Source organism: Embiotoca jacksoni, unplaced genomic scaffold (genome assembly GCF_022577435.1).
Source record: "Embiotoca jacksoni isolate LCO1_2020_lvr unplaced genomic scaffold, fEmbJac1.0.p SCAF_188, whole genome shotgun sequence".
In the NCBI taxonomy this organism is placed as follows: Eukaryota; Metazoa; Chordata; class Actinopteri; family Embiotocidae; genus Embiotoca; species Embiotoca jacksoni.
The window spans coordinates 24,685-47,159 of NW_027185327.1; the positions used below are offsets into that span (position 1 = coordinate 24,685).

The 22,475-nt window shown below is 50.4% G+C and overlaps 1 protein-coding gene across 1 annotated transcript; it reads right to left on the reverse strand.

Moving 5' to 3' along the window:
* Positions 1-474: 474 nt before the first annotated feature.
* Positions 475-22,027, reverse strand: LOC138200300 (xin actin-binding repeat-containing protein 2-like). The gene is given in 11 exon segments (XM_069152866.1): positions 475-563; positions 666-799; positions 2,328-3,201; positions 3,203-5,731; positions 5,733-11,582; positions 12,136-12,239; positions 12,593-12,662; positions 13,443-13,523; positions 14,981-15,118; positions 20,924-21,070; positions 21,306-22,027. Coding segments are annotated over 9 exon segments (9,792 nt in total). The 5' UTR covers positions 20,975-21,070; positions 21,306-22,027; the 3' UTR covers positions 475-563; positions 666-704.
* Between the last annotated feature and the right edge of the window lie 448 nt (positions 22,028-22,475).

Here is a 22,475-nt window from a genome sequence, read left to right on the forward strand (position 1 = left end):
CGCGGTTCGACTCTTCGGTTGCCCAAGAGTGCGCGGCCGCGGCGTCGCACTCCGCCGGCGTTCCCTCGACCTTCTTCACGCCCTCTGACGAGCAGACGCTCTCGTGCACCTCGTTGCCTTCCTGGGGTCCATTTTGCGCCGTAACCACGGGGACGCCGGCCTCGCCGACCGGCCGGTTTAGGTGGTCGTCCTCCTTCGGGGGCCACAACGGCTTCACCAACTTCAACTCCTCCTCGATAGTGAAGGGCTTCTTCGGAGAATCTTCCTGGGGGGGCCACACGACTGAAATCTTACTGGTGGGTTTTTTACTCTCGTCCGCTAATTTGACGACGTCGTTATCCGGAGGAACCACGGCGCTCGGAGCCGTCGGATGTCTGGGATCCGCGACTTTCCTTTCAGGTGTCGGCGATTTCACAATGGAATTCTGCTGGTTTTTATTACTCCAGAGTTCTTTGTGCGGTTTTTGTCCAAATCCTTCGTCGTAATTTCCTTTGGACTTGAACAGTTGCTTGTAGTGTGGCTTGCAGTACATCCGTCCATGGAGAGAGGCGTAGTTGCCGAGACTATTGATAAAAAATAAATTAATTAATTAAAAAAAAGAGGGATTAAAATAGTGTGAGATAAAAAAAATTAAAAAAAGGCCAAACCAGACGACGATGTTTCACCTCAGTTTGCCTCTGCAGTGCTCACAGCGAAAGCAGCTTTTATGGAAGTTTTGCTGGTCTGCAATCAGCGACTCCATGGGGTACACCCTCTTCCGACACGCCCTGCACAGTTCGGAGTCTGGAATTCGAATTTTCTGCAAAAAAGAAAAGAAAAAAAGAAAAGACAGACGTATTTGTCAGTTTACGGGTCAATTGTAATTCCACCACAAATGTGTTGGTATTTTCTTGGAAGGAAATATGTGATCTGGTGCATTTTGAATGAATGAATAAATATGTGCTCATCAGAACGGACGCTAATGAAATGGGAAGAGAATATTTAATTCTCCATTTTCTGAGATTTCAGCTGGTTTAAAAAAAAAAAAAACACGTAATAGTGCAAGAATACAGATAACAAAAAGAAAAATCTCGTCAATTTCGTAAGCATCTATTTGTAAGCTTCACTGACATTTCGCTTTCACTACGTGCTTGTCCCACCAGAAGCAAGCGAGGCGAAGGAGAAGCTCCTTTGTCGCTGGAACATTTTCACTTTTTTCCCTCACGGATGATATTTATTCTTGGAAAACTAACCATGTGTTGATTTCGGTGAAATATCACCAAAAAAAAAAAAAAATAGTGTCAATTATTGCAACGCAGAATGCAAATTTCACACAGATGGAGTATCAAGTTTTAAACAATGAATAAACAACAAAAACATTTTTTAATTTTTTTTTTTATCTCTTTCCAGGAAACTTCCCATTAAATTGTTAGAAAATGATCAGACGACCCCGATATCGCTCCAAAGCGTGTAATACACCCGCCCGGCCAGCAGAGGGAGCCGTGTCAGTGTCACGTTTTGCCTCGCCGAGGCGTGAAAAGTCTCTAATGTTCCTCGGTTCACCGATTGTGTTTAAAATAATCCCTTTTGCGTAAGAACCGTTACGTCTGTCACGTAAACGAAATACGTCACTTTGTGTATTTTCTAGTCACGTGACCATGCTCGGGTGTTCTCCTCGGGTGGATTAAACAAGTGTATTCACACGCTTCGGGCGCGATGTCACGTATCAGGATATTTACCAGTGTTAAGAAAAAGGACAAATACCATTGGTTATTATCAGCAAACAACATTCAATTGCAGGTGTTAAGTGGATCGACACGATCCGGATTCACAATCAGGTGCACGGTAGAAACACGTACGACGGGAGAGAAGTCTATTTTTTTTTTTTTTAAGAATGATTTGTCTTGACGTGCTCTTCTCGAGAATGTTGTTACTTTAATGTTTTTGAGTTACTCTATTTAAAAACTCCCGTCGGAACGAATTCAAATCAAAAAGTATTCCCTCTCCTCTCGCCGGAGACGTTTCGAGCAATTCTCCGGCGTGAGAGTTATTAGTTCAATACGTCGTTGGCGGCGTCACACGTCAAGACGCCCCGAATCAACGGGACAAAGTGGAACCTGTGGATATTAAAAGGTGTGAAACGGCGAGCCGCTCCGAGTTTCGGTCTCCGATGAAAAAGAAAACACACACAAAAAGAAAATCAAGTGACATAAAACAACCGCGTCAAAGCGTCTGTTTGTTTTTCCACACAATGCAGCCGGTGCTTCAAAAACAATCTCCACACACGCAAGGCAAAGTTAAAAAACACACCGTCACGCCCGCTCAGCATCCTTCATGCCTCGTTTTACCCGTCACGACGGTCTCCTGTTGGCGCGTGACGATCTGCGAGGTCCGCTGCTCCGTGACGCTGAAGCCGAGGTTCTGGAAAACCCCCTGGCTCTCGGCCCACGACTGCTGGAAGCTGCGGAGCAGCTCCTCGGTGGAGGTGTCGGGGGGCACGTCCACCGCGGGGACGGCGCCCCGCACCACGTCGGCGTAGGACGGCGGGTTGCCGCGGGTCGCCGGGCTCCCCGAGTGCACCTCGCTCCTCGTCTCCGTCGTCACGTGGCCGAAGTCGTCAACGCTGCAGAATTGCTCGGTGACCCGCGTCGTCTCGGAGTGACCCGCCAACTCGGCGCGGGCCGAGTCGGGTTCCCTCCGCTCGATCTGCTCCCTCAGCTCCCGGGCCGCCTGCGAGCCGTGCTCGCCCGTCTCGAACACGTCCTTTATCGCTTTGACGTGGAATGTCGGCATGTCGTCGGGTCTCGGCGCGTGCGGGTCGGCCTCCGCGTCCTCCGCGTCGCTGCCCAGCCGCTCCGTTATGACGATGGGATCTTTCCGGGTGTAAACTTTGGGTTTTGGAGATTCAAATTTGTTCACCAGCTTTGATAAATCGACTCTCGGGAGATCCTCCTTCAGAAGGTCTGCGGTCGCGGCTTCGGGGGCGTCCTCGGCGTCGGCTCCCAGACGTTCGGGGATGTCGATGGGATCCTTCCGCGGGTACGAGCGGATCGCCTCGGCCCGCTGCGCCTCCTCGAAGAAAGACTTTTTGTCCTTGACCGTCAACATCGAGTCCCCCGTCTCCGCGACGTCCGCCGCGCCCGGCTCCGATCTCTCGCCGGGAACCCCCCCGTCGCCGAATGGAGAGGGCCGCTCTCGTTCGCCGACCGGCGGCGGGGGCGGGGGGGGTGGTTTCGCGGGCGAGCTTGGAGGCGGCGTCCCTCGGCTTCGTCAGCTTCTCCGAGCGGCCCGGGGTGGGCGAGGGCGTGGCCCTGCTGAAGGCCGACGTGGGCGTGTAGGACTTGCGCGGCGGAGGCGGAGGCGTCCCGACGGACTTGTGAGGCGGCGGGGAGGGAGTCACTCCCAGCGGCGAGTCGACCCGCCGTGACTCGATGCTGATGAAAGTCGGCGACGGCGTGCGGATGCTCGCCAGCGGGGAGGAGAGCCGACGGTCCGCCGCCTCGCTCCACTCCCGTTGCACTTTGCTCTCCTGGTACGACTTTTTCTCTTTCACCACCGTCTTCGTCGAGCCGACGCTGATTTTCGAAATCTTCGCCGTTGCCCCGGCGACGAATTTCCTGTCCGGTCTCGGAGGCACCGGCGGCGGCGGCGTCGTCGCCAGCTCCTCGTTCTCCTCCTTCTCTTCCTTCTCCTCCTTCTCCTCCACTGTCATGTTTCTCTCCACAAATGTGAGCTTGGCTTGAACGATGTTTTTCACGTAGATCATCATCTCTTTCAACTTCTTCTTGCTCTGCTGTTTCGCAATTTCCCCCAGATTCCTCTTCTCGTCCGAGCCCATCACCCAGTCGGGGACTTCGCTTATAATCATCCTGACGGCGTCGGCGTCTATTTTGCTCGGCGCGCCCTCCAGCTCTTTCATTCGAGCGAGCAGCTCCTGCATTGCGCTGCACTTCTGTAAATCTGTCATCTCGTCCGGGCGGGCCTCGTCTTTGCGGGCCCTTTTGCCCGTCGTTCCCGTCGCCTCCTTCGGCTCCTTCGCCTCCTTCACCTCCTTCGGCTCCACTTGCAGCGTCGTCCGCTGCCTCTGAACAGTCTCTTGCCCGTGATGGCCGTGCTGCGCCACGCTCTCCGTCACCACCACCACCTCCACCTCCTCGTGCCTTTGAACGTGCTCCGCCTTCACGCTCTGCCGACCGTGGGAGACGGACACGTGGCCTCGCTCTTGGCGGCCCACCGCGACGGTAACCGACGGCGACGGCTTGGCCTCGCTCTCGTTCCGCAGCGGCTGCTTTCCCCGTCCCGCGCGAACGTCCGCCGCCTCGACGTCCTTCGCGGGCGGAGCCGTCTTCTCTTTCGCGTGCGTTTCCGTCCCCGTCTCCGCTCCCGCCGCCGCCGGCGGGTCGACCCCCACGTTCACTTTGGTTTCACGCCTCTGCGACACGTCGCTTTCCTCCCGCTGCGCGTGCATTTCGCTTTTCGTCGCTTCCTTTCGTCCCGAACTGTCGCATCTCTCCTCTCTCTTCTCCGCCGGCGTCTTGAAGGTTTTCACCTTGAAACTCGGAGTTACCTTTGGTATTTTAGTGGGTAGAGAGGGACTCATTTTCCCCTCCCGTGTCAGAGGCGCATTAATATTCTTTACATCTTCAGCTTTCAATGTGACCGCAGCCTGGCTTTGAAGATTTACATTTTCCCGGACGGCGCTCTGTGTGGCGGCGACAGACCTGGCGCTGGATTTCTTAATAAACTGCCGCTGCTCCGTGACTGACGAGGTGACCGCGCTCGAGCACGAGACCGCTTCGTCCGAGGCCTCGCGGTGAGACTGAGAAACGGAAACGCTCCGACTGTCGGCCGCAGCTTGACCCTTTTTAACGTCTTCCGTCGAGGTGTGGATTTTTTCCGAGGCGCGCTCGCTGCAAAGTTGCTTTTTATTCGAGGATGCGTTCAAAGATGATTTCTTATTTACAGCTGCGATCAAAGGTTTACTCAAAGGGATCTGGGACGAACTTTTCTTGGCAGGTACGTCCTGTGCCACCGGTCTGTCTTTGGAAACGGCCGGAGCTCCCTCAGTCTTTTCCTTTGCCTCTTCTTTCTCAGCTTTCTCTGCTGCAGGAGGCTCAACGCAGGCATCAGAGAATTGTAAATTGACAGGCGGAGAGGTGGGAGTAGTGACTCTGCTCCTCTCCGTTTCGTCTTGCTCGAGCTTTTGCTGGCGAAACCTTTCCTCTGCCAGCATGAGAGGGGTTTTAAATTTGCGGGCGTAAGGTCTCGGTTTTGGGTCCGGAGCCGGCTCCGGAGGCGGGGGCAGTTTGACGGGAGGGGCGAACGCTTTCCTTGGCGGCTGCGGGCTCTGCTTTTGCGCCGGCTTCCCCACCGGGACGCCGGGTATTTTTGTCGGCACCGCCGCCACCGCCAGTTCGCTCTGACTGCGCGTTTCGATCTGTCGGGTCGTTTCCCGTTTCACCTCCTGAACTCGAGCTTCTTCTTTACGGAGTGTCGACGCTGCGGTTTCCTGATCGGCAGGGAGCTGAGGTGGAGGAGGTGGAGGAGGTGGAGGCGGTGGAGGCGTCGGTTGTTTTTTCTGCCACTTGGGTTTCACTTGGACGGGCTGCCTCTGCGGTTCCGGCTGCTTGGGCACTTTGAACAAAGGCTTGCCGACGGGCTTCCCCGGCTTCGTGGGCGGAGGCGGCTGAGGCGGCACGTTGAGCTCTTGCGGCGAGGGAGGCGGAGGGAGGAAATCTTGCCCGCCCACGGAGGATGACGGAGGAGGAGGGGGGCGGAGGAGGAGGAGGGAAAAAGTCCGGTTCCGACTTCATGCATTCGGCGGGTGGCGGCGGAGGCGGCGGCGGCGGCGGGAGGTCGCTGTCCTGCCTCGCGATGGACGGTCGGGACAGAAGGCTCTCCGTCACCGGCGGCGGCGGCGGCGGGAGGGAGAGCTCCGACTCCGAGGGCGGAGGCGGCGAGGAGGGCGGCGGCGGGAAGTGGATCTCCGGCTTCGCCTTTTTGACCGCGCCTTTCGCCCTCGCGTCGAGGTCGCGGTGCTCCGCCTTCGCGCTTTTGACGCTCTGCTTTTGCGCGACGGCGCCGCTCTCGCTTTGCGTCCGACAGGTCGACGCTCGCTCCGACGCGGCCGCGTAAAGCTCGCGCGTGACGACGGTCCTCTCCGTCGCCGCGGTCCGCACCCGTTTAACCGTCTCGGTCTCGCTCGTCTGCGCGCTTGAAACGCTCGCCTGCGACGCGCTCTGCAGCTCTTTCGTCACGTTCGCGCCGGCCGCTTTCGTCTCCGTTTGATCGTCATTAGTCTTTTGTTTATTTTTCATCGTAAGAGGCTTAGGAGCTTGTGTTTTCTGCGGGGGCGGCGCTTTCTGCTTCTGCTCTTTTATGCTCTTCTGCTGAGAGGCCCCTGTTGTGTTGTCTGTTTTGACTACAGTGACGGAGTGGCCCTCTCGGGTTGTTACCTGCGTTTTCAACGATTTGCTTTCGTGGTGCCTCTGTGTGTGCTTCTGTGACTCACCGCTCTGAGAGAGGTTTTTCACAGTGGGGGCCGGATTGGCTGCGACACTATCACTCTTAGCCTCGCGTAAGCATTCACGCTCCACTTGCTTTGCAGTTAATGGATTTGTCACGGGCGCTTTCGCTTTCTTGGGAGGATACATCCGTTTGGTGTGCGAATACTGTTTTCTTTGCATCAGACACTTTATCGCTCCTTGAACGTCGCCTTTTACGACCTCCTCTTTTTCCATCTGTGACGTCTCCGGCCCCTCGTAGAGAGATTTTATGGATGTTTTCACGTCTCCTTCGATGCTCCTTCTGCGTTGCGTCCTCGGAGAAGTCGACGGCTCCAGCAGCAGCTGGATGGTGGCTTTGACGTCGCCCTGCTCGCTCACTTGGTGCTGGCAAATCCTTTTCTCGCTCGACGCCTCGTGCAGACTTTGCATGGTGGTGTGAATGTCACCTTTGACAATCTCTTCCTTCTCCACCTCTTTCACAGCTTGCTTCGCCTCCTCCAGGGACTTCAGGGTCCCTCTGACGTCACCTGGCACCAAATCTTCAACGGTCGTTTCCGTTTTGGTGGATGCGGATTTCTCCAGTGACTCGAGAGCACCTCGGATGTCTCCCCTGACGATTTCGGGCTTTTCCATGTCTTTGGCTTGATGCTGGGCCTCCACCAGAGACTTCAAAGTGGTCGGTATGTCTCCCTTCACCACGTCCTCTTTCTCTATCGCCACTTTCTGATTGATGGCTTGGGTCAGTGAGTCCAGGGCGGCGTTAAGGTCACCTTTAACGATGTCCATTTTCTCCAGGTTTCTGAAGGTCACATTGGGCTCCGTCATGAAGACTTTGACATTACTGCACACGTCGCCGGGAACGATATCGACCTCTGCCACCGTGCGACCGATCTCCTGCTGATTCTTCCGCAGCAGGATTTTGGCCTCTTCGACGTCCCCGCCGATGATACGCTCCTTTTGCACCTTTTCCCGGTCTTCGTCGGGCTCGTACTGGAGCTGCTTCAGGTAATCCAAGGCTCCGGACTCGATGCAGGTGGAGTAAAAGCTGACGTTCCCCCGTTCGGTGTCCCCGACCCGTATTTTTCTGGAGTCCTCTCCGACCGAGTTGGAAAGCAGGCGATGAAGAGTTCTGCTGACGTTCCCTTGAACGACGTCCTCTTTCTCCGCGCTCGTCCTCTCCCCTTTGTTCAAGAGGGAATAGATAGTCATCCTCACGTCTCCTCTCTCGTCCTCCTGAATCAGGATGCCGCGCTTGGAGGAGCTTTCGTTCTGGAGCAGGTTGTTCATGGCCTCTTGAATGTCACCGCGGACGATTTCCTCTTTTTCAATGTTGATTCCCCGTTCCTGGTTAAGCAGCCGCTTCACGGTGGTGTTGACGTCGCCACGCTCCTCCTCGTCAATAGTTATCGCCCTCTCTGTGGTCTCGCTGCTGTTCAGGAGGTTCATCATTATGTTGCTCAGATCCCCTCGGAGAATCTCTTCTTTTTGGATCTGTGGAGCGTCCTGGTTCATGAGTTTATACTTCGCCATGCGGACGTCGCCGATCTCATCTGCCTCGATGAGAATACCCTGAGAGTCCACCATTTTCTGGCTGTAAAGTTCCTCAAGCGTCTCTTTGATGCTTTTACCGATTATTTCCGTCTTTTCCACGCTGCTCTCATTGAATTCGTGGACCGAGGTGCTTTCAAATAGCCATGTTGTCGTCTTCACATCGGCCTGTGGGATTTCCTCCTTCGCAACGACAAGCTCGGCGCCGTCTGTCTCTTTGATACTGTCGAGGGGCTGCTTCTCAAAGAGCCACACAGACTGTTTGACGTCCCCTTTCATCACCTCCTCTTTTGTCACTCGCTCCATGCCATCGTACTCGGCGCCTTCGCCGCGGATCTCGTCTATCGTCCGGGTTTCAAACATCCACGTGGCAGATCTGACGTCGCCTTTTTGGATTTCGCTCACGCTAACGGTTCTGATGTACTTTTGAGACATTTCGTCAGTCTCGAATCGCTGCGTGTTCGTCTTCACGTCGCCGCCTTGGATATCGCCGACTGTCTTCGAGCGCACTTTTATTTCCTCCGTAATTTCATCCAGGGGTTGCGTTTCAAACCTCCAACGGGCAGAGCTCACGTCTCCTTTGTTGATGCCTTCTTCGGTCACAGCTTTAATAACATAGACCTCCTCTGAATCTCTAATTGAATCCAGAGGCTTTGTCTCGAACAGCCACCGAGCCCCCACCACATCTCCTCTCATGACTTCCTCTTTAGTCACCGTCGTTACTTCGTGATAATGGCCCTCCTTGTCACAGATGGCGTAAAGCGGCTGAGTTTCAAACATCATGGTGTAATTTTTCACGTCGCCTCTCTCTGTTTCACCTCTAAAGATACTGGTGAGTTTTGAAATATCCGTCTCAGAGGACTCCTCTTTGATCTGATCCAGAGAGAACGTCTCAAAGGTGAAGCGACCTTTATCGACGTCGCCCCCCCGAACATCGGTCACGGTACGGATTTCTTTCACCGCCGTGGTTTCGTCACTGAAGGCGTCGATCGGCTGATTCTCGAACATCCAGGTGCAGTTGACCACGTTCCCCCTCTGGATGTCCTCGGCCTGACTCGTCTTCAGCCTCTGCATCGTTTCCTCGGAGGTGGAGCTCATGATGTCGGAGGAGCGATTCTCGAAGATGTACTTCATCCTCGAAACGTCGCCCGAGAGGATGTCGATTTCGGTGACCCTCCTGAAGGAGCCGCCGTCCTCGCCCACGATGTTTTCCAGATTCTCCGTCTCGAAGAGGAATCGAGCCAGTCGCACGTCTTTTCCGTGGATGTCCTCTTGGTTTACCGTGCAGGTTTTCAGGATGGTCTCGGACTCGGACTCTGAATGGTCGCGTATGTTGTCCAGCGTTTGGGTCTCAAAAAGCCAAGTGCACGTTTTCACGTCGCCTTTTTTAACTTCTTCAACGTCAGACTCACTTTTTTCCACCTTTTCGTACAGAACATCCATCGGTTGAGTCTCAAATAGCCACCTGCACGTCTTCACGTCCCCTTTCTCGATTTCAATACCTTCCTTACTTTTAAGTTCTTCGTCCTCACCGTTGCTGAAAGACTTGATGGCGTCAAGCGATTGAGTTTCGAACAGCCACTTGGCCGTTTTGACATCCCCCGACTCGATCTCCTCCTTGGATATGCCTTTGATGATCTGAAACTTACTGATGCTCTCGTCAAACTCGTCAATGGGACGCGTTTCAAACATCCACCGGCAGCTGCGCACGTCTCCCTTCACAATCTCCTCGCGCCTCACCGTCCTCACCTCATGGTAATGGCCGGAGCTGTCTTGCATCGCGTACATCGGGGTGGACTCGAAAAGGACTCTGTTGGACTTGACGGATCCACTCGTGACACCTTCGACCTGTATCCTCTGCGCTCCTTCGCATTTACTTAAATCCATGCTTTCAAACCTTTCTTTATAGTTTGTCACGTCTCCTTTGTCGAGGGCTTCAATGTTCACAGTTCTTGTAACCTCCTTCTTCTCCTCCCTTATATTCTCCAGGGCTTGGCTTTCAAACACCCACTTTTGATGCCTCACGTCGCCCTTTTCTTCCTCGGATGCAACCGTTTTCTTGAGTTTCCCCACTTCCGGCAGCTCTTTCAGGTTTTCCATGGGCACCGTTTCGAACAGATGCTTGGCCGATCGAACGTCACCTCCTACGATCTCCTCGGAGGGCAAAGGTCGAGCGTTGGCGTTGTCTTTCAGGGTATCCATAGGCTGGCTCTCAAAAACAAGACAGTGCCTCCTGACATCAGCTCCAATTATTTCTTCCTTTTGCTTCAGAGAACACTCCCATTCCTCGTCCTTAATGGTGTCGAGAGTCTTCGTCTCGAACAGCCACCTACCTTTGTTGACGCCGCATTGGAGGTTGTCCTCCATGGAAATACCACATATCAGCTTCACCTGGGCCGGGTCTTTGTTGATCATGTCGAGAGGCTGGGTTTCAAACATCCAGCGCGACGTCTTCACGTCTCCTCTCTCGGTCTCCTCCCTTCGGATGGTGGTGATTTCCAGCATCTCTCCCGCGTCCCCCCTGATGACACACATGGGCTGCGTCTCAAACCTGCGGGTGGTCGTCTTCACTTCGCCCTTAATCTCCTCCAGCTCGGACTTAAGGCTCAGGAAGTGACTTTCCTCGACGGTTTCCGTTTTCCCCAGGGAGTCCAGATGCTGGGTTTCGAACAGATACCTGGCGGTTTTGACGTCGCCGCCGGTGATTTCTTTCGCGGCATCCATCTCCCGCTCGTCTTCTTGGTAGATCTTATTCAGGTAGTCGAGTGGCTGCGTTTCAAAAAGCCACGTCGCAGTGCGGACATCGCCTCGCGCGAGCTCCCTCTGTTTGTCCGACTGCTCGGTTGTGTCGGCTGTCTCCGTCCCCAGCGCGTCCATGGGCTGAGTCTCAAACATCCAAGTTGTGTGCCTGACATCTTTGCCGGCGATGATTTCCTGCTGGGCGATATTGATCGCCTCGTTTTCGTCCGGGGTGTCGTCCTTGATCGTGTCCAGCGGCTTGTTTTCAAACATCCAGCGCATGGACTGCACTTCGCCTCGGAGGATCTCGTCCCACTCCAGGTATTCTCTGTCGGGGCTCGAACACTTACTCGAGCCGTTGCCATCATTTTCGAACATGTAGCACGCCTGCTGGACGTCACCCGCCATTTCCTTGCTTTCCAATTCGGCCTTTTCGGCTTCGGACAGCTGACTCAAGAAGTCTTCTTCGAGGTTCTTGCGCATCTCGGGATGAATGTGCTTGTAGAGGCGCTTCAGTTCGGCCAAGCTCTTGTTTTTAAAGCACTGTTCTTTGCTAACAGTGTACTTCTGCTGAGAGACAGAGTCCTGAGGTTGGGCGGGGACACTGTACTCAGGGATGTCTTGTGATACCTGCAGTAGGTTCGAAGGCGGCGGAGGGAAATGGTCCGTCGCCTCGTAAGCCACCGATGACGTTACCGACGAAGAGGCGGCGGTCTTTACAGTGGAGGACGCTTCGTAGCTCGTCGTAGCCGAAGTTTTGGTGGACTGGTTTACTGGCACCCACTGAAACTGGTTGAAATCCACATCAACCTGTGGTTCACAGGGAGTTTTAGATACCCAGAGAGGGACGACGAGGGTAGAGAAGATGGAAATAATCGAAAAACATAGAAAAGCTTTGGGAGTAATTTAAGAAATGAAGCATCAACTTTCAACCTCAAATGATAATTACTGGAAAAGTTATTTTTCCGAAGCTAAAACACCCAAAAACAACCCTAATTTGAATGTAAGTGTGCAAACACATCTCGAATCTGTCACTAGATGTTTTTGCGTGTTCTTAATTACTGACTTGATTGAAATATTCATTGAACCGCAGACAGTAATGCGAGTTCTTGTTTTAGTCTGGGTTTTTTCCTTTTTTAACACAGTGGGGAAAAAAAGAAAAGAAAAAAGACTAAGTAATGACATGAGGTCATTTATCCAATCCAATTTATTCTCCATCAACTCGTGGCATGCGCAATTTCCTTTTGATGATTTCATGATGTGGGCTCATCTTCATACTGACACCTCATAAAAAAAAAATAAAAAAAAAAAATAAATAAAAAAAAAACTAGCATCTATTCAGATAAACAGACAGCATCATTACCTTAATTTCCTTGGCTGGTGCAGCCTCCTCAATAGTTTTTTCATACTGCTGCTTCAAAGCCTGGGTGGAAACCTTTGGTAGGTCCTCTCCTCCGACAAGCATAACTGAATTAGACAGAAGAAGAAGGCTGCCTCATTAAGTCATTCGAAGTGAGGGAGCTCAGAGGGATTGGAAAGAGAAATAAATCATTTCATTAAAAACCTGAATAGTTTTCATTTTCTGAAACCATGCAGCGGTGATTGCCCAATTTCCACTTTCCAATATTTTACCTTCCTGACTTTGCTCTGATTAGATTTGCTGCTACGCACTGAATAGAAAAATCATCTGCACTCCAACTCATTTTCACAGCTCATCCCTTATTCAGCCCTCGGTGGGAACAATCATTAATATACAGGACACAGGGAGCACTGTGATAAAAACGTGCAAATTACAATATAAAAAGCATGAGCAGAATAACCTGTTTCATTGTAATGGTCCCCGTAACTGGCGGCCACATTGTTATGGTGGAGTCTTTGATCATGGAGCACCTGTGAAAAGATGGCAGTGAATCATTAGCATATTGGCAGCTTCACTGGAGGCTCTGACTGTTTGCAACGGGTGAGAAGTAAAGAGCAAATTTTCAACACAACGTACATCAATGGCGCCACCAGCCGTAATCCATTTTTTCACGAGTTTTTTTTTTGTTTTGTAATCGATTTTTTTTTTTCTCCGGTTTTTAACGTCCCAGCTTGAAAATAAAACCGTGACGACAACAGATCTTAGTTCTTGCCGCGTCCACTCACAAAACGACGCAAACGCACCGAAGGCCGCTGATTGGTCCACCTCCGCCTGATTGGAAACCGCTAAAAACCCCGTCTTATTTTTTTAGGTTTGCTTCACAATTAATGACGAGATTATTTTCAGACGAACCGCCGGAAAAGCAATCTGGGAGAGTGAATTTAGCGAAGGACATACAGAAAACTTAAAAACAAAAGTACTGACTGAGCATGCTGTGAGAGAAGTTGAATGGGAGTCTATGGAGGCTTTTTATTTTTTATTTTTTTTGGAGACGACCTCTAGTGGGGCTGCGTATTGCAGTTTAAGGCACTTCCGCATTACGCGGCCTCATTTTTCAGAGCCGGAAGCCCCGTCCACTTTTTATTTACAGTTCACGCCGTCAGCAATAACCTAGAAAGGAGCAAACAAAAACAACGTTCACTCGAGGCTTGTTGTGTCGCCGTGCGTTCGACGGGATAAAAATCCCGGCGGCGCCACCGGCGTACACGGAGCCGTGAGATATAGCGTGTCCAGTGGCTGCTGTCAAATACCTCTTGTCGAGAGAGGGTCGTGGCGGGGGCGACCTCTCTGGCGCTGCTCCTCACCGTCACCTCCGAGGAGCTCGACACCTCCTGTCAAATCACAGAAGAAATGTGGACACGGCGACTCGGCGCGCACACGCAAAGACGGGGAGGACGGCACGCGACTGGCTTTTTATCGCCGCATGACTGCGAGCTGTAAGAGACAGCGGGAGAGGAGGTCATTTCTATATCGATGAAAAAAAAAAAAAAAAGCTCGGTAATGAAAAATAATAAAAACCCTCCATGGCCGGTAACAAATGTTTTTTCCATTACAGCGCTGCTTCCCGGGGAGCTACTGGGTTTTGAATTCCGCTAAAGGAGGATTTCAAGCGCTTCGGGAGAGAAAATAGCATTAGGAACTGTACAAAACTGCATCAGCCACTTCCTTCCGCCCGGGCGTCGTCCAAATTGAAGGAGACGAAAGAGGAATGTGATATTTGCGCTCGTAGCCCGCCGCTGTCAACGTGAAAGATACATGGCAGGTTCTGTGCTCCTGGAACCACTTATGTCAGTGTGAGCACGTCTCTTCACGATGTAAAACAGGGTTTTGGGCATCACTACGCCTGTGGACAAAAACTTGGGGAAGGAGGGGGGGGGGGGGGGGACGGGGAGGGGGGGGGGGGGCTCGCAAGTGTTGCAGCCGAGAAGCAATAACTCGATCAAACAGACTCAGACATGGTTTCCCCCCCCCCCCCCTTTGTGAGCGCCGATGTCAAATTTAGCATTCAGTGAGGTCCTCGCGCTCCTCGATGAATCCACTCTGCTTCCACCATCTCATCTGAATGAGCAGATGGAGGGTGAGGAGGGTGAGGAAGAGGAGGAGGAGGAGGAGGAGGAGAGCGGAGGGGGGGGGGGGAGAGAGAGGTGGGAGGGGGAGGGGGGCGTGTAGAGGCAGAATTGACCTTACTTCACTGCGATCGGGCTGCTGCTAACGCGTTCTGGCATTTTCCTCACGGACGAGCGAAAAGTTCAAGGTGCCCCCCTCACCCCCCCCCCCCACCCCCCTCACCCCCATCTTTGATTTGACCCGCCGCAACGCCTCAGCCAACTTTCACCAATAAAGAGCGACAGACGAATGTAAATCATTCATTGATTCATCTCGTCTTTTAAAGAGGAGGAAATAAAATAGCATAGCGTAGTTTTAATGGTACATATTAAATAGTTTATATTTAATGCAGGAAATATGCTCATCTGCTGTCTGGCTGAGAGTTTGATAAAACCAATAATAAAAAAAAAAACATGTATAACTCTTGCGTTTAATAAAAAATGAAGTCAACAAGGTTGAATTCACTTAACATAAAAATAATTTTTTATTTTTAGACTCTTTCTTTCACAGCAGCAGTTTGGCCGCACGTTTCCATGGTTCACGTTTTTACGCTCCATGCAAATGTAAGATAAGCTCGCTGCCTTGCCTCCGTATCAGCGGAAGTGGCGCCGACCGACTCTTGCGTGTCGAGCTCGTCTATTCTGAATAAAATCAAGCGCACGTGACTTCATGCTCGCCTCACCTGGACGGATCTCTGCTGGAAGTGAAACTGGGTCACGCTGGACTGCGACGAGGACGACGCGAACTCCTGGCTCTCGAACTGCCTCTTCACGCTGGCCAGGCCGCCCGGCAGCGAGCAGGCCTCCGACTCATCCACCATCTACCGGCGGCGGCGGGGGTGAGGGGGGGGGGGGAACAAAACACATCGAATTAAAACCCGGGAAGCCACCTGTGTACGTATCGCAGCTCAAACGGCGGGGCAGTTTACGTGGGATTTTTTTTTTTTATAGATTTATTTACGCTGAAACAAAAAACATCAGGGGAAAATTCTGATTCTAATTTGGCCCCGAGCACCAAGTGGTACTTATATACCAATATATGGTAATTATATCGCAAAGAGTTATTAATATTCTCCCCAAAGAAGTACATTTTTCAGGGTTTAGACATGCTCAAATAGTCATGAGACTTTGCACACGCCTCAGTCGTGGTGAAACATTATGTACTTTAGTGGGCGTGGCCAAATGGCTCGCTGGCGGCCCCTAAACTGCAGACCCCCCGCGGCTACTTTCACCTACATGCACGAAATTTCGTGAACGTGTGTATCGTACCTAGATCCACAAAAAAGTCTCTTGGCACCATGACCTCAATTCAACAGGAAAGTCGGACATTTTGAATTTAGAGGGCATTTTTAGGCGATTTGCACGTGTTGTACTTTAACGACCTCCTCCCACAAAATCTATCGGACCGACCTGAAATTCGGTCGGGGCAATCTTAACGCCCCTGGGATGAAAACGTATGAAAAGAATCTTTTTCAGTCAAATGCCGTCGACACGGGAAGTTGCCGTTTAAGGTCAAGGTCATGCTCAAAACCTCACGAGACGCGGCTCGGAAATTGTTTCCATTCTTTCTGTCGAGCCACCGGGAGGAATTATTCCTCGAAACACAAAAAGCGCCGATGTCTTGGCAAAGAGGGGGAAGGGAGGGGACTTTGTGCAGCTCATCGGTATGGAGGACGCGGCCCTCGCCCCGCGAGATGCTCTCGGACTGTTTGATACAATAATCTCCTTTCGGGATTGTCAATTACGATCCGAATAAAACATTTATATGTCATCTTCGGCATACATAGCTTCTGGGAAACTGTAATATATATGAGAATCTCCGAGCTCGCTGCTGCTGCTGCTGCTGCTGTTGCTGAGCGAGTGTCGAACACACACTCGTCAATTTCCCCTTTCTCATGCAAATGAGGGATACAATGCAATCTGCAATTCACCGCGGAGGAGTTTGGGTCAGTGACATTTTGCGGCGGTGCACCGTGTTATCAATATTTTACCATTTCGGGGGTAGAAAAGCTTCATTGATGACACGCGCGGGACGTCCAGCTGCTTAATTTTGGAATCGTGTGAATAATTACAATCAATGCAGACGGAGGAGCTGAATTCAACACCGCCTGTGAATTGCTTCGCCAATTACGGTTGATTAGAACTATAAAAAAGACCGAGTGGGAAGACAAAAAAGGAAGAAAAAAAGAAGAAGAAACAAAAAAAACAAAAAAAAAGGACGTTTTGTACGGTTTTAAACAAAAAGAGATGGACGTTAATCAGTGAGCTTCAGGGGAGAAGTTAGGATCCGTTGGACGTTCTTTATGCTAAGCTAAGCTAACCATCGTCCTGTTTAACAGACGGGGTATGGCAACTCGCAAATAAGTGTATTTCCCAAAAAGGTCAACTTATTCTTTTCAAAGGTTGGGAAAGATTGTGGTTTTTAAATGTTAATGAAACAAGCAGGTCGAGTCTTACCAATTACTTGAAGTGCTTAACATTTAAAAAAAAAAATTGCAATTAGTGGTATTACCCGAAACACGCGCTCGCCGTCGCGGCTATTTCGCACGAGAGGCGCGTTGCTTAGCGATGACCGAACGCTGTCCCGTCGAGAGAGAGCTCGTCTATATTTAAAGCGCGCCGTGTGGACGCAACAGCTGCAAAAAAAAAAAAAGAAGAAAAAAAAAAAAAGGGTCGATCCTGCACCCCCCCCGCCCCTCCTCCTCCCCCTCCTCCTTCCCCCCCCCTCCACACACACACTCAGCTGTCACAAGACGCCACACGAAGCCTGACAGCGAGGATCAACCGAGGTTGTCGGCAAATCGCGGCGACAGGATCAGCTTGAAGCGACACGCCGCCTCCGTTTAGAGGAATATAATGTACCGTAGTATCGCTTGTTTTAAAGGGTAATTACGTGTCACGGCCATTTGTTAAAAAAACAACATAAATAAATACAAATATATTTTTTTTTGATTTTGATTTTATACACTTTATTAATCCCGAGGGGAAATTTCATAAATAAAAGAAAAGAAAAGAAGCAACGAGCCACTCGAGGCTTTTAACGGCGATGTTGAGCGCCCGCGCTAACGACGACCTCTCGTCCGTGAACGCCTCGGCCTCGAGTGGCTCGTTGCTGCGCTGGCCCACGACCTGGGAGGTATTTTTCTCCATTACGTGCCGTTAGGTTAGGTTAGGTAGGTTAGGTTAGGTAGTTACTTTATTAATCCCCGAGGGGACATTTTTTCGCTGCAGCAGCATACAGGAAGCAATAAGATAATAATAGAATAATAGAAAGCAATAAAATAGCAGTAAAAATATTAAATATAAAATATAAAATGCACAGTATATACAGTACAGTATACATCTATATATATTATATACAAACAACCAAGAACACAGACAACAGTGTTATTGTTGTGTGATGGATTTTGCCAGAGGTGAGTTATTGTACAGTCTTATTGCGGTCAGCAGGAATGATCTCCTGTATCAGGAACGATCTCCTGTATCAGGAATGATCTCCTGTATCATGAATGATCTCGTGTATCTGGAATGATCTCCTGTATCAGGAATGATCTCCTGTATCAGGAATGATCTTCTGTATCTGGAATGATCTCCTGTATCAGGAATGATCTTCTGTATCTGGAATGATCTCCTGTATCTGGAATGATCTCCTGTATCAGGAATGATCTCCTGTATCATGAATGATCTCCTGTATCTGGAATGATCTCCTGTATCAGGAATGATCTCCTGTATCATGAATGATCTCCTGTATCAGGAATGATCTCCTGTATCATGAATGATCTCGTGTATCAGGAATGATCTCCTGTATCAGGAATGATCTCCTGTATCTGGAATGATCCCCTGTATCAGGAATGATCTCCTGTATCAGGAATGATCTCCTGTATCTGGAATGATCTCCTGTATCAGGAATGATCTCCTGTATCTGGAATGATCTCCTGTATCTGGAATGATCTCCTGTATCTGGAATGATCCCCTGTATCAGGAATGATCTCCTGTATCATGAATGATCTCCTGTATCAGGAATGATCTCCTGTATCATGAATGATCTCGTGTATCAGGAATGATCTCCTGTATCAGGAATGATCTCCTGTATCTGGAATGATCCCCTGTATCAGGAATGATCTCCTGTATCAGGAATGATCTCCTGTATCTGGAATGATCTCCTGTATCAGGAATGATCTCCTGTATCAGGAATGATCTCCTGTATCTGGAATGATCTCCTGTATCAGGAATGATCTCCTGTATCTGGAATGATCTCCTGTATCATGAACGATCTCCTGTATCTGGAATGATCTCCTGTATCATGAACGATCTCCTGTATCTGGAATGATCTCCTGTATCTGGAATGATCTCCTGTATCAGGAATGATCTCCTGTATCAGGAATGATCTCCTGTATCATGAATGATCTCCTGTATCTGGAATGATCTCCTGTATCAGGAATGATCTCCTGTATCATGAATGATCTCCTGTATCAGGAATGATCTCCTGTATCATGAATGATCTCGTGTATCAGGAATGATCTCCTGTATCAGGAATGATCTCCTGTATCTGGAATGATCCCCTGTATCAGGAATGATCTCCTGTATCAGGAATGATCTCCTGTATCTGGAATGATCTCCTGTATCAGGAATGATCTCCTGTATCTGGAATGATCTCCTGTATCTGGAATGATCTCCTGTATCAGGAATGATCTCCTGTATCTGGAATGATCCCCTGTATCAGGAATGATCTCCTGTATCATGAATGATCTCCTGTATCAGGAATGATCTCCTGTATCATGAATGATCTCGTGTATCAGGAATGATCTCCTGTATCAGGAATGATCTCCTGTATCTGGAATGATCCCCTGTATCAGGAATGATCTCCTGTATCAGGAATGATCTCCTGTATCTGGAATGATCTCCTGTATCAGGAATGATCTCCTGTATCAGGAATGATCTCCTGTATCTGGAATGATCTCCTGTATCAGGAATGATCTCCTGTATCTGGAATGATCTCCTGTATCATGAACGATCTCCTGTATCTGGAATGATCTCCTGTATCATGAACGATCTCCTGTATCTGGAATGATCTCCTGTATCTGGAATGATCTCCTGTATCAGGAATGATCTCGTGTATCAGGAATGATCTCGTGTATCAGGAATGATCTCGTGTATCAGGAATGGTCTCCTGTATCTGGAATGATCTCCTGTATCAGGAATGATCTCCTGTATCATGAATGATCTCCTGTATCAGGAATGATCTCCTGTATCAGGAATGATCTCCTGTATCTGGAATGATCTCCTGTATCAGGAATGATCTCCTGTATCAGGAATGATCTCCTGTATCTGGAATGATCTCCTGTATCAGGAATGATCTCCTGTATCAGGAATGATCTCCTGTATCATGAATGATCTCCTGTATCAGGAATGATCTCCTGTATCAGGAATGATCTCCTGTATCAGGAATGATCTCCTGTATCAGGAATGATCTCCTGTATCTGGAATGATCAAGCCATCCAATTAAAGACAACGTCCGCCGACACCCCCTGCTGGTTATTAAAAACATGCACACGTTTTTATTTTTATATTTATTTTTTTTAAACACTTGGTTCTGTGCGGATTGTTTTCCAGTAGGTAGGGATTTATTTTAGAGATGACTGTAATGGCCTCGGCTGAAAAACCGCTCACGCAGAATTATTGGCTTCATGAAGCGCATGCAAGGCTCTTCAAAGCCACCGAGGCTTCTTTCTTTCTTTCTTTCTTCTTTTTCGTCCTTGGTGATGACTAATGACTCGAGGATATTCAGGATTTATTTTTTCGGTGGGTTTAATTAAAGGAGGAATAATGTGTGAAGTCCTGCTGATGCGCCGGCCGCGTGGGTTCATCTGAATTTGCTGAATTACGTTTTTTTTTTTTTTTTTTTTTTTTTAATTTTTAGTTCAAATGTCTCGGATGTGGCGACCGGTGGGTTTTTAAATCTTTGCAGCGTAACAACCTGTGTTCGTCGAAATACGTCTGCCTGGACTAAAGAGCAACACTGAAATAAAATGTAGTCCAGATTTACTGCGCTTCGGTGGAATCGGACTAAATTGTGTCGGATTCCCGCTAATTCTTATGAATTTATGAGGGAACCTTTCAGGAAATTAGCTCGAGCACAAAAACAAAATACGCAGCGTTACCATAGATACGAGCGGAGTGCAAAGTAAAGCAAACGGGGGGGAAGTGCTGCATCGAGTGGCGGAAAATAAAATTTTTTAAAAAAGCACCTCGTGGCCGTGCGCCAGCACGATACCGGAACAAATGTGTTTCGGATTTGCTGCTCCGACTTCCATTTGTGTTATCGGACCCCATTGTGCTGACACAGCAGCCTCGTACTGCGTTCACTGACTGCTGGATGATTTCTCTCGGCGCCCGTTTCCCTCTCTGGAGGGTGTTTTTTGTTTTTTTTTCTTCCCAACCGTTCTACGCCGAGTCGCATGACACGCTGACAAATAATCCCAGCCGCCCCGCCGAGGCCTCTTGTCGACACGTGTTTGTTTTTTTTTCTGAACGGGACGGCGAATTTTTTTCCTCGGCGCCGTCTCGCCCCTCCGCCCCCCTCCGCCCCCTCCGTCCCCCGCCAGACGAAGGAAGTGTCGTCTTACCGCAGCGGATCCGGCGCCGCCTTCCTTCTTGGACACGGCGGCCTGGTACATCGCCAGACGCTCTTTCACCGACACCGGCTCGGCCTCCGGGTCCTCGGCGCTCGGGGTCTTCTCCTCGGGGGCGTCCCGGTTCGGCTCTACCTGCAGCTTACACACACACACACACACACACACACACACACACACACACACACGACATCACTCGTTTAGCGTGCGATACGTCTCCGTTGGTATTTGCCACCTACTCATTACTCTTTCGGTGCGTCCATGCAGGCAGCAAAAGAGCTTTGCCATTTAGTAATTGGACTTAAGGGACAGTTTTGTAAATGAGGTTTCTGTTCTGTTACTATAGAGGCTCAATCAATGGAAAACATTTTCTTACCTTACAAAATAAATTGAGACTCTAAATGTGCATCAGTGTCACCTTTAAAGCTTTATTCTGAAGTAGTTAACAGTAAGAAATATTACGGCCGTCACGAAGCCTCGAGTTTGGGAACTTGTCCCGGCGCCATGTTTGCTAGTTCGGAGCGGTTCCGGAGCAGGAAGTGACCATATTTGGGACGGCCCGTTTCGGGATCCGACCCCATGCGATTGGAAACCCGACGACACTCCGTCCCCGCCCCGCCGATAGCCGTGACTCAATCAAAACAGACGCCGACGAGGCAAAAAATTAAGAATGTCGACGGTTTAGACGTTCCCGGATCCAAAACCCACGGACCGTGTGGAAAGGTGGACGTGGCTTTCTGGACGTCCGTTTCGCTGCCCTTTTCTGACCACAACCGCCTCCCAAAACATCCACCCGGGCGTCCGACGAACCCACCGTCAGACCTCGACGCGTTTTCACGGACACTTCAACCGAGGCGGCGAACGATCGCGCGAACGCCGAAGGACTCATCGATCGCCGAGCCTCTCCTTCGCGATGTTCGGCGTTGCTCGGCGCGTCCCCGCGGATACTCAATTAGAGCAGCCCATCGATTTTATTTATTTATTTTTTTTTTTCTTACACTTGGCTTCTGCTGTGCTTCAAAAGCATCATTAGGCGACGGGAGAAAAGGCTCCGATACGAGTCGACGCTCGCCCCACGCAGGACCTTTTCAGCTCTCGGCGGTGTTCTTCTGTCCCGGGCAGCAACACCGTGGGATGAAAGAAGACCCTAAATAGAAGTTATTATCTCCCTCATGGCGCGCTCACGCTCTAACCTTTTGAGATTTCAACTCGGTGCGGGGTTGTTGCCGTTTGTTGTTTTTCTTCTTCTTCTCTTTTCCGCGCCGGGCGCTCGCGCGTTTTTCCACGCCGAGACGAGTTCTACTCCCCGAAGCCGACGAGGCGTTTTTTTTTTTTTTTTTTTTAAAGTCCTTCGGCGGCCGCTTTCTTAACGTGGACGGGTCGACGGCGCCCTCGGAGAACGAGCTACGTCAACGCCCGCTTACGGTACGTGGATGCCCCGCTCACGTGTCGCCGAAAATGAAGGTCCCACAGTCTGCCGTTTCCTTGGTTACCGCTTTCTCGGATTGGTTTGCCGGGAAGACGCGAACCACGTGTTAGCCGGATG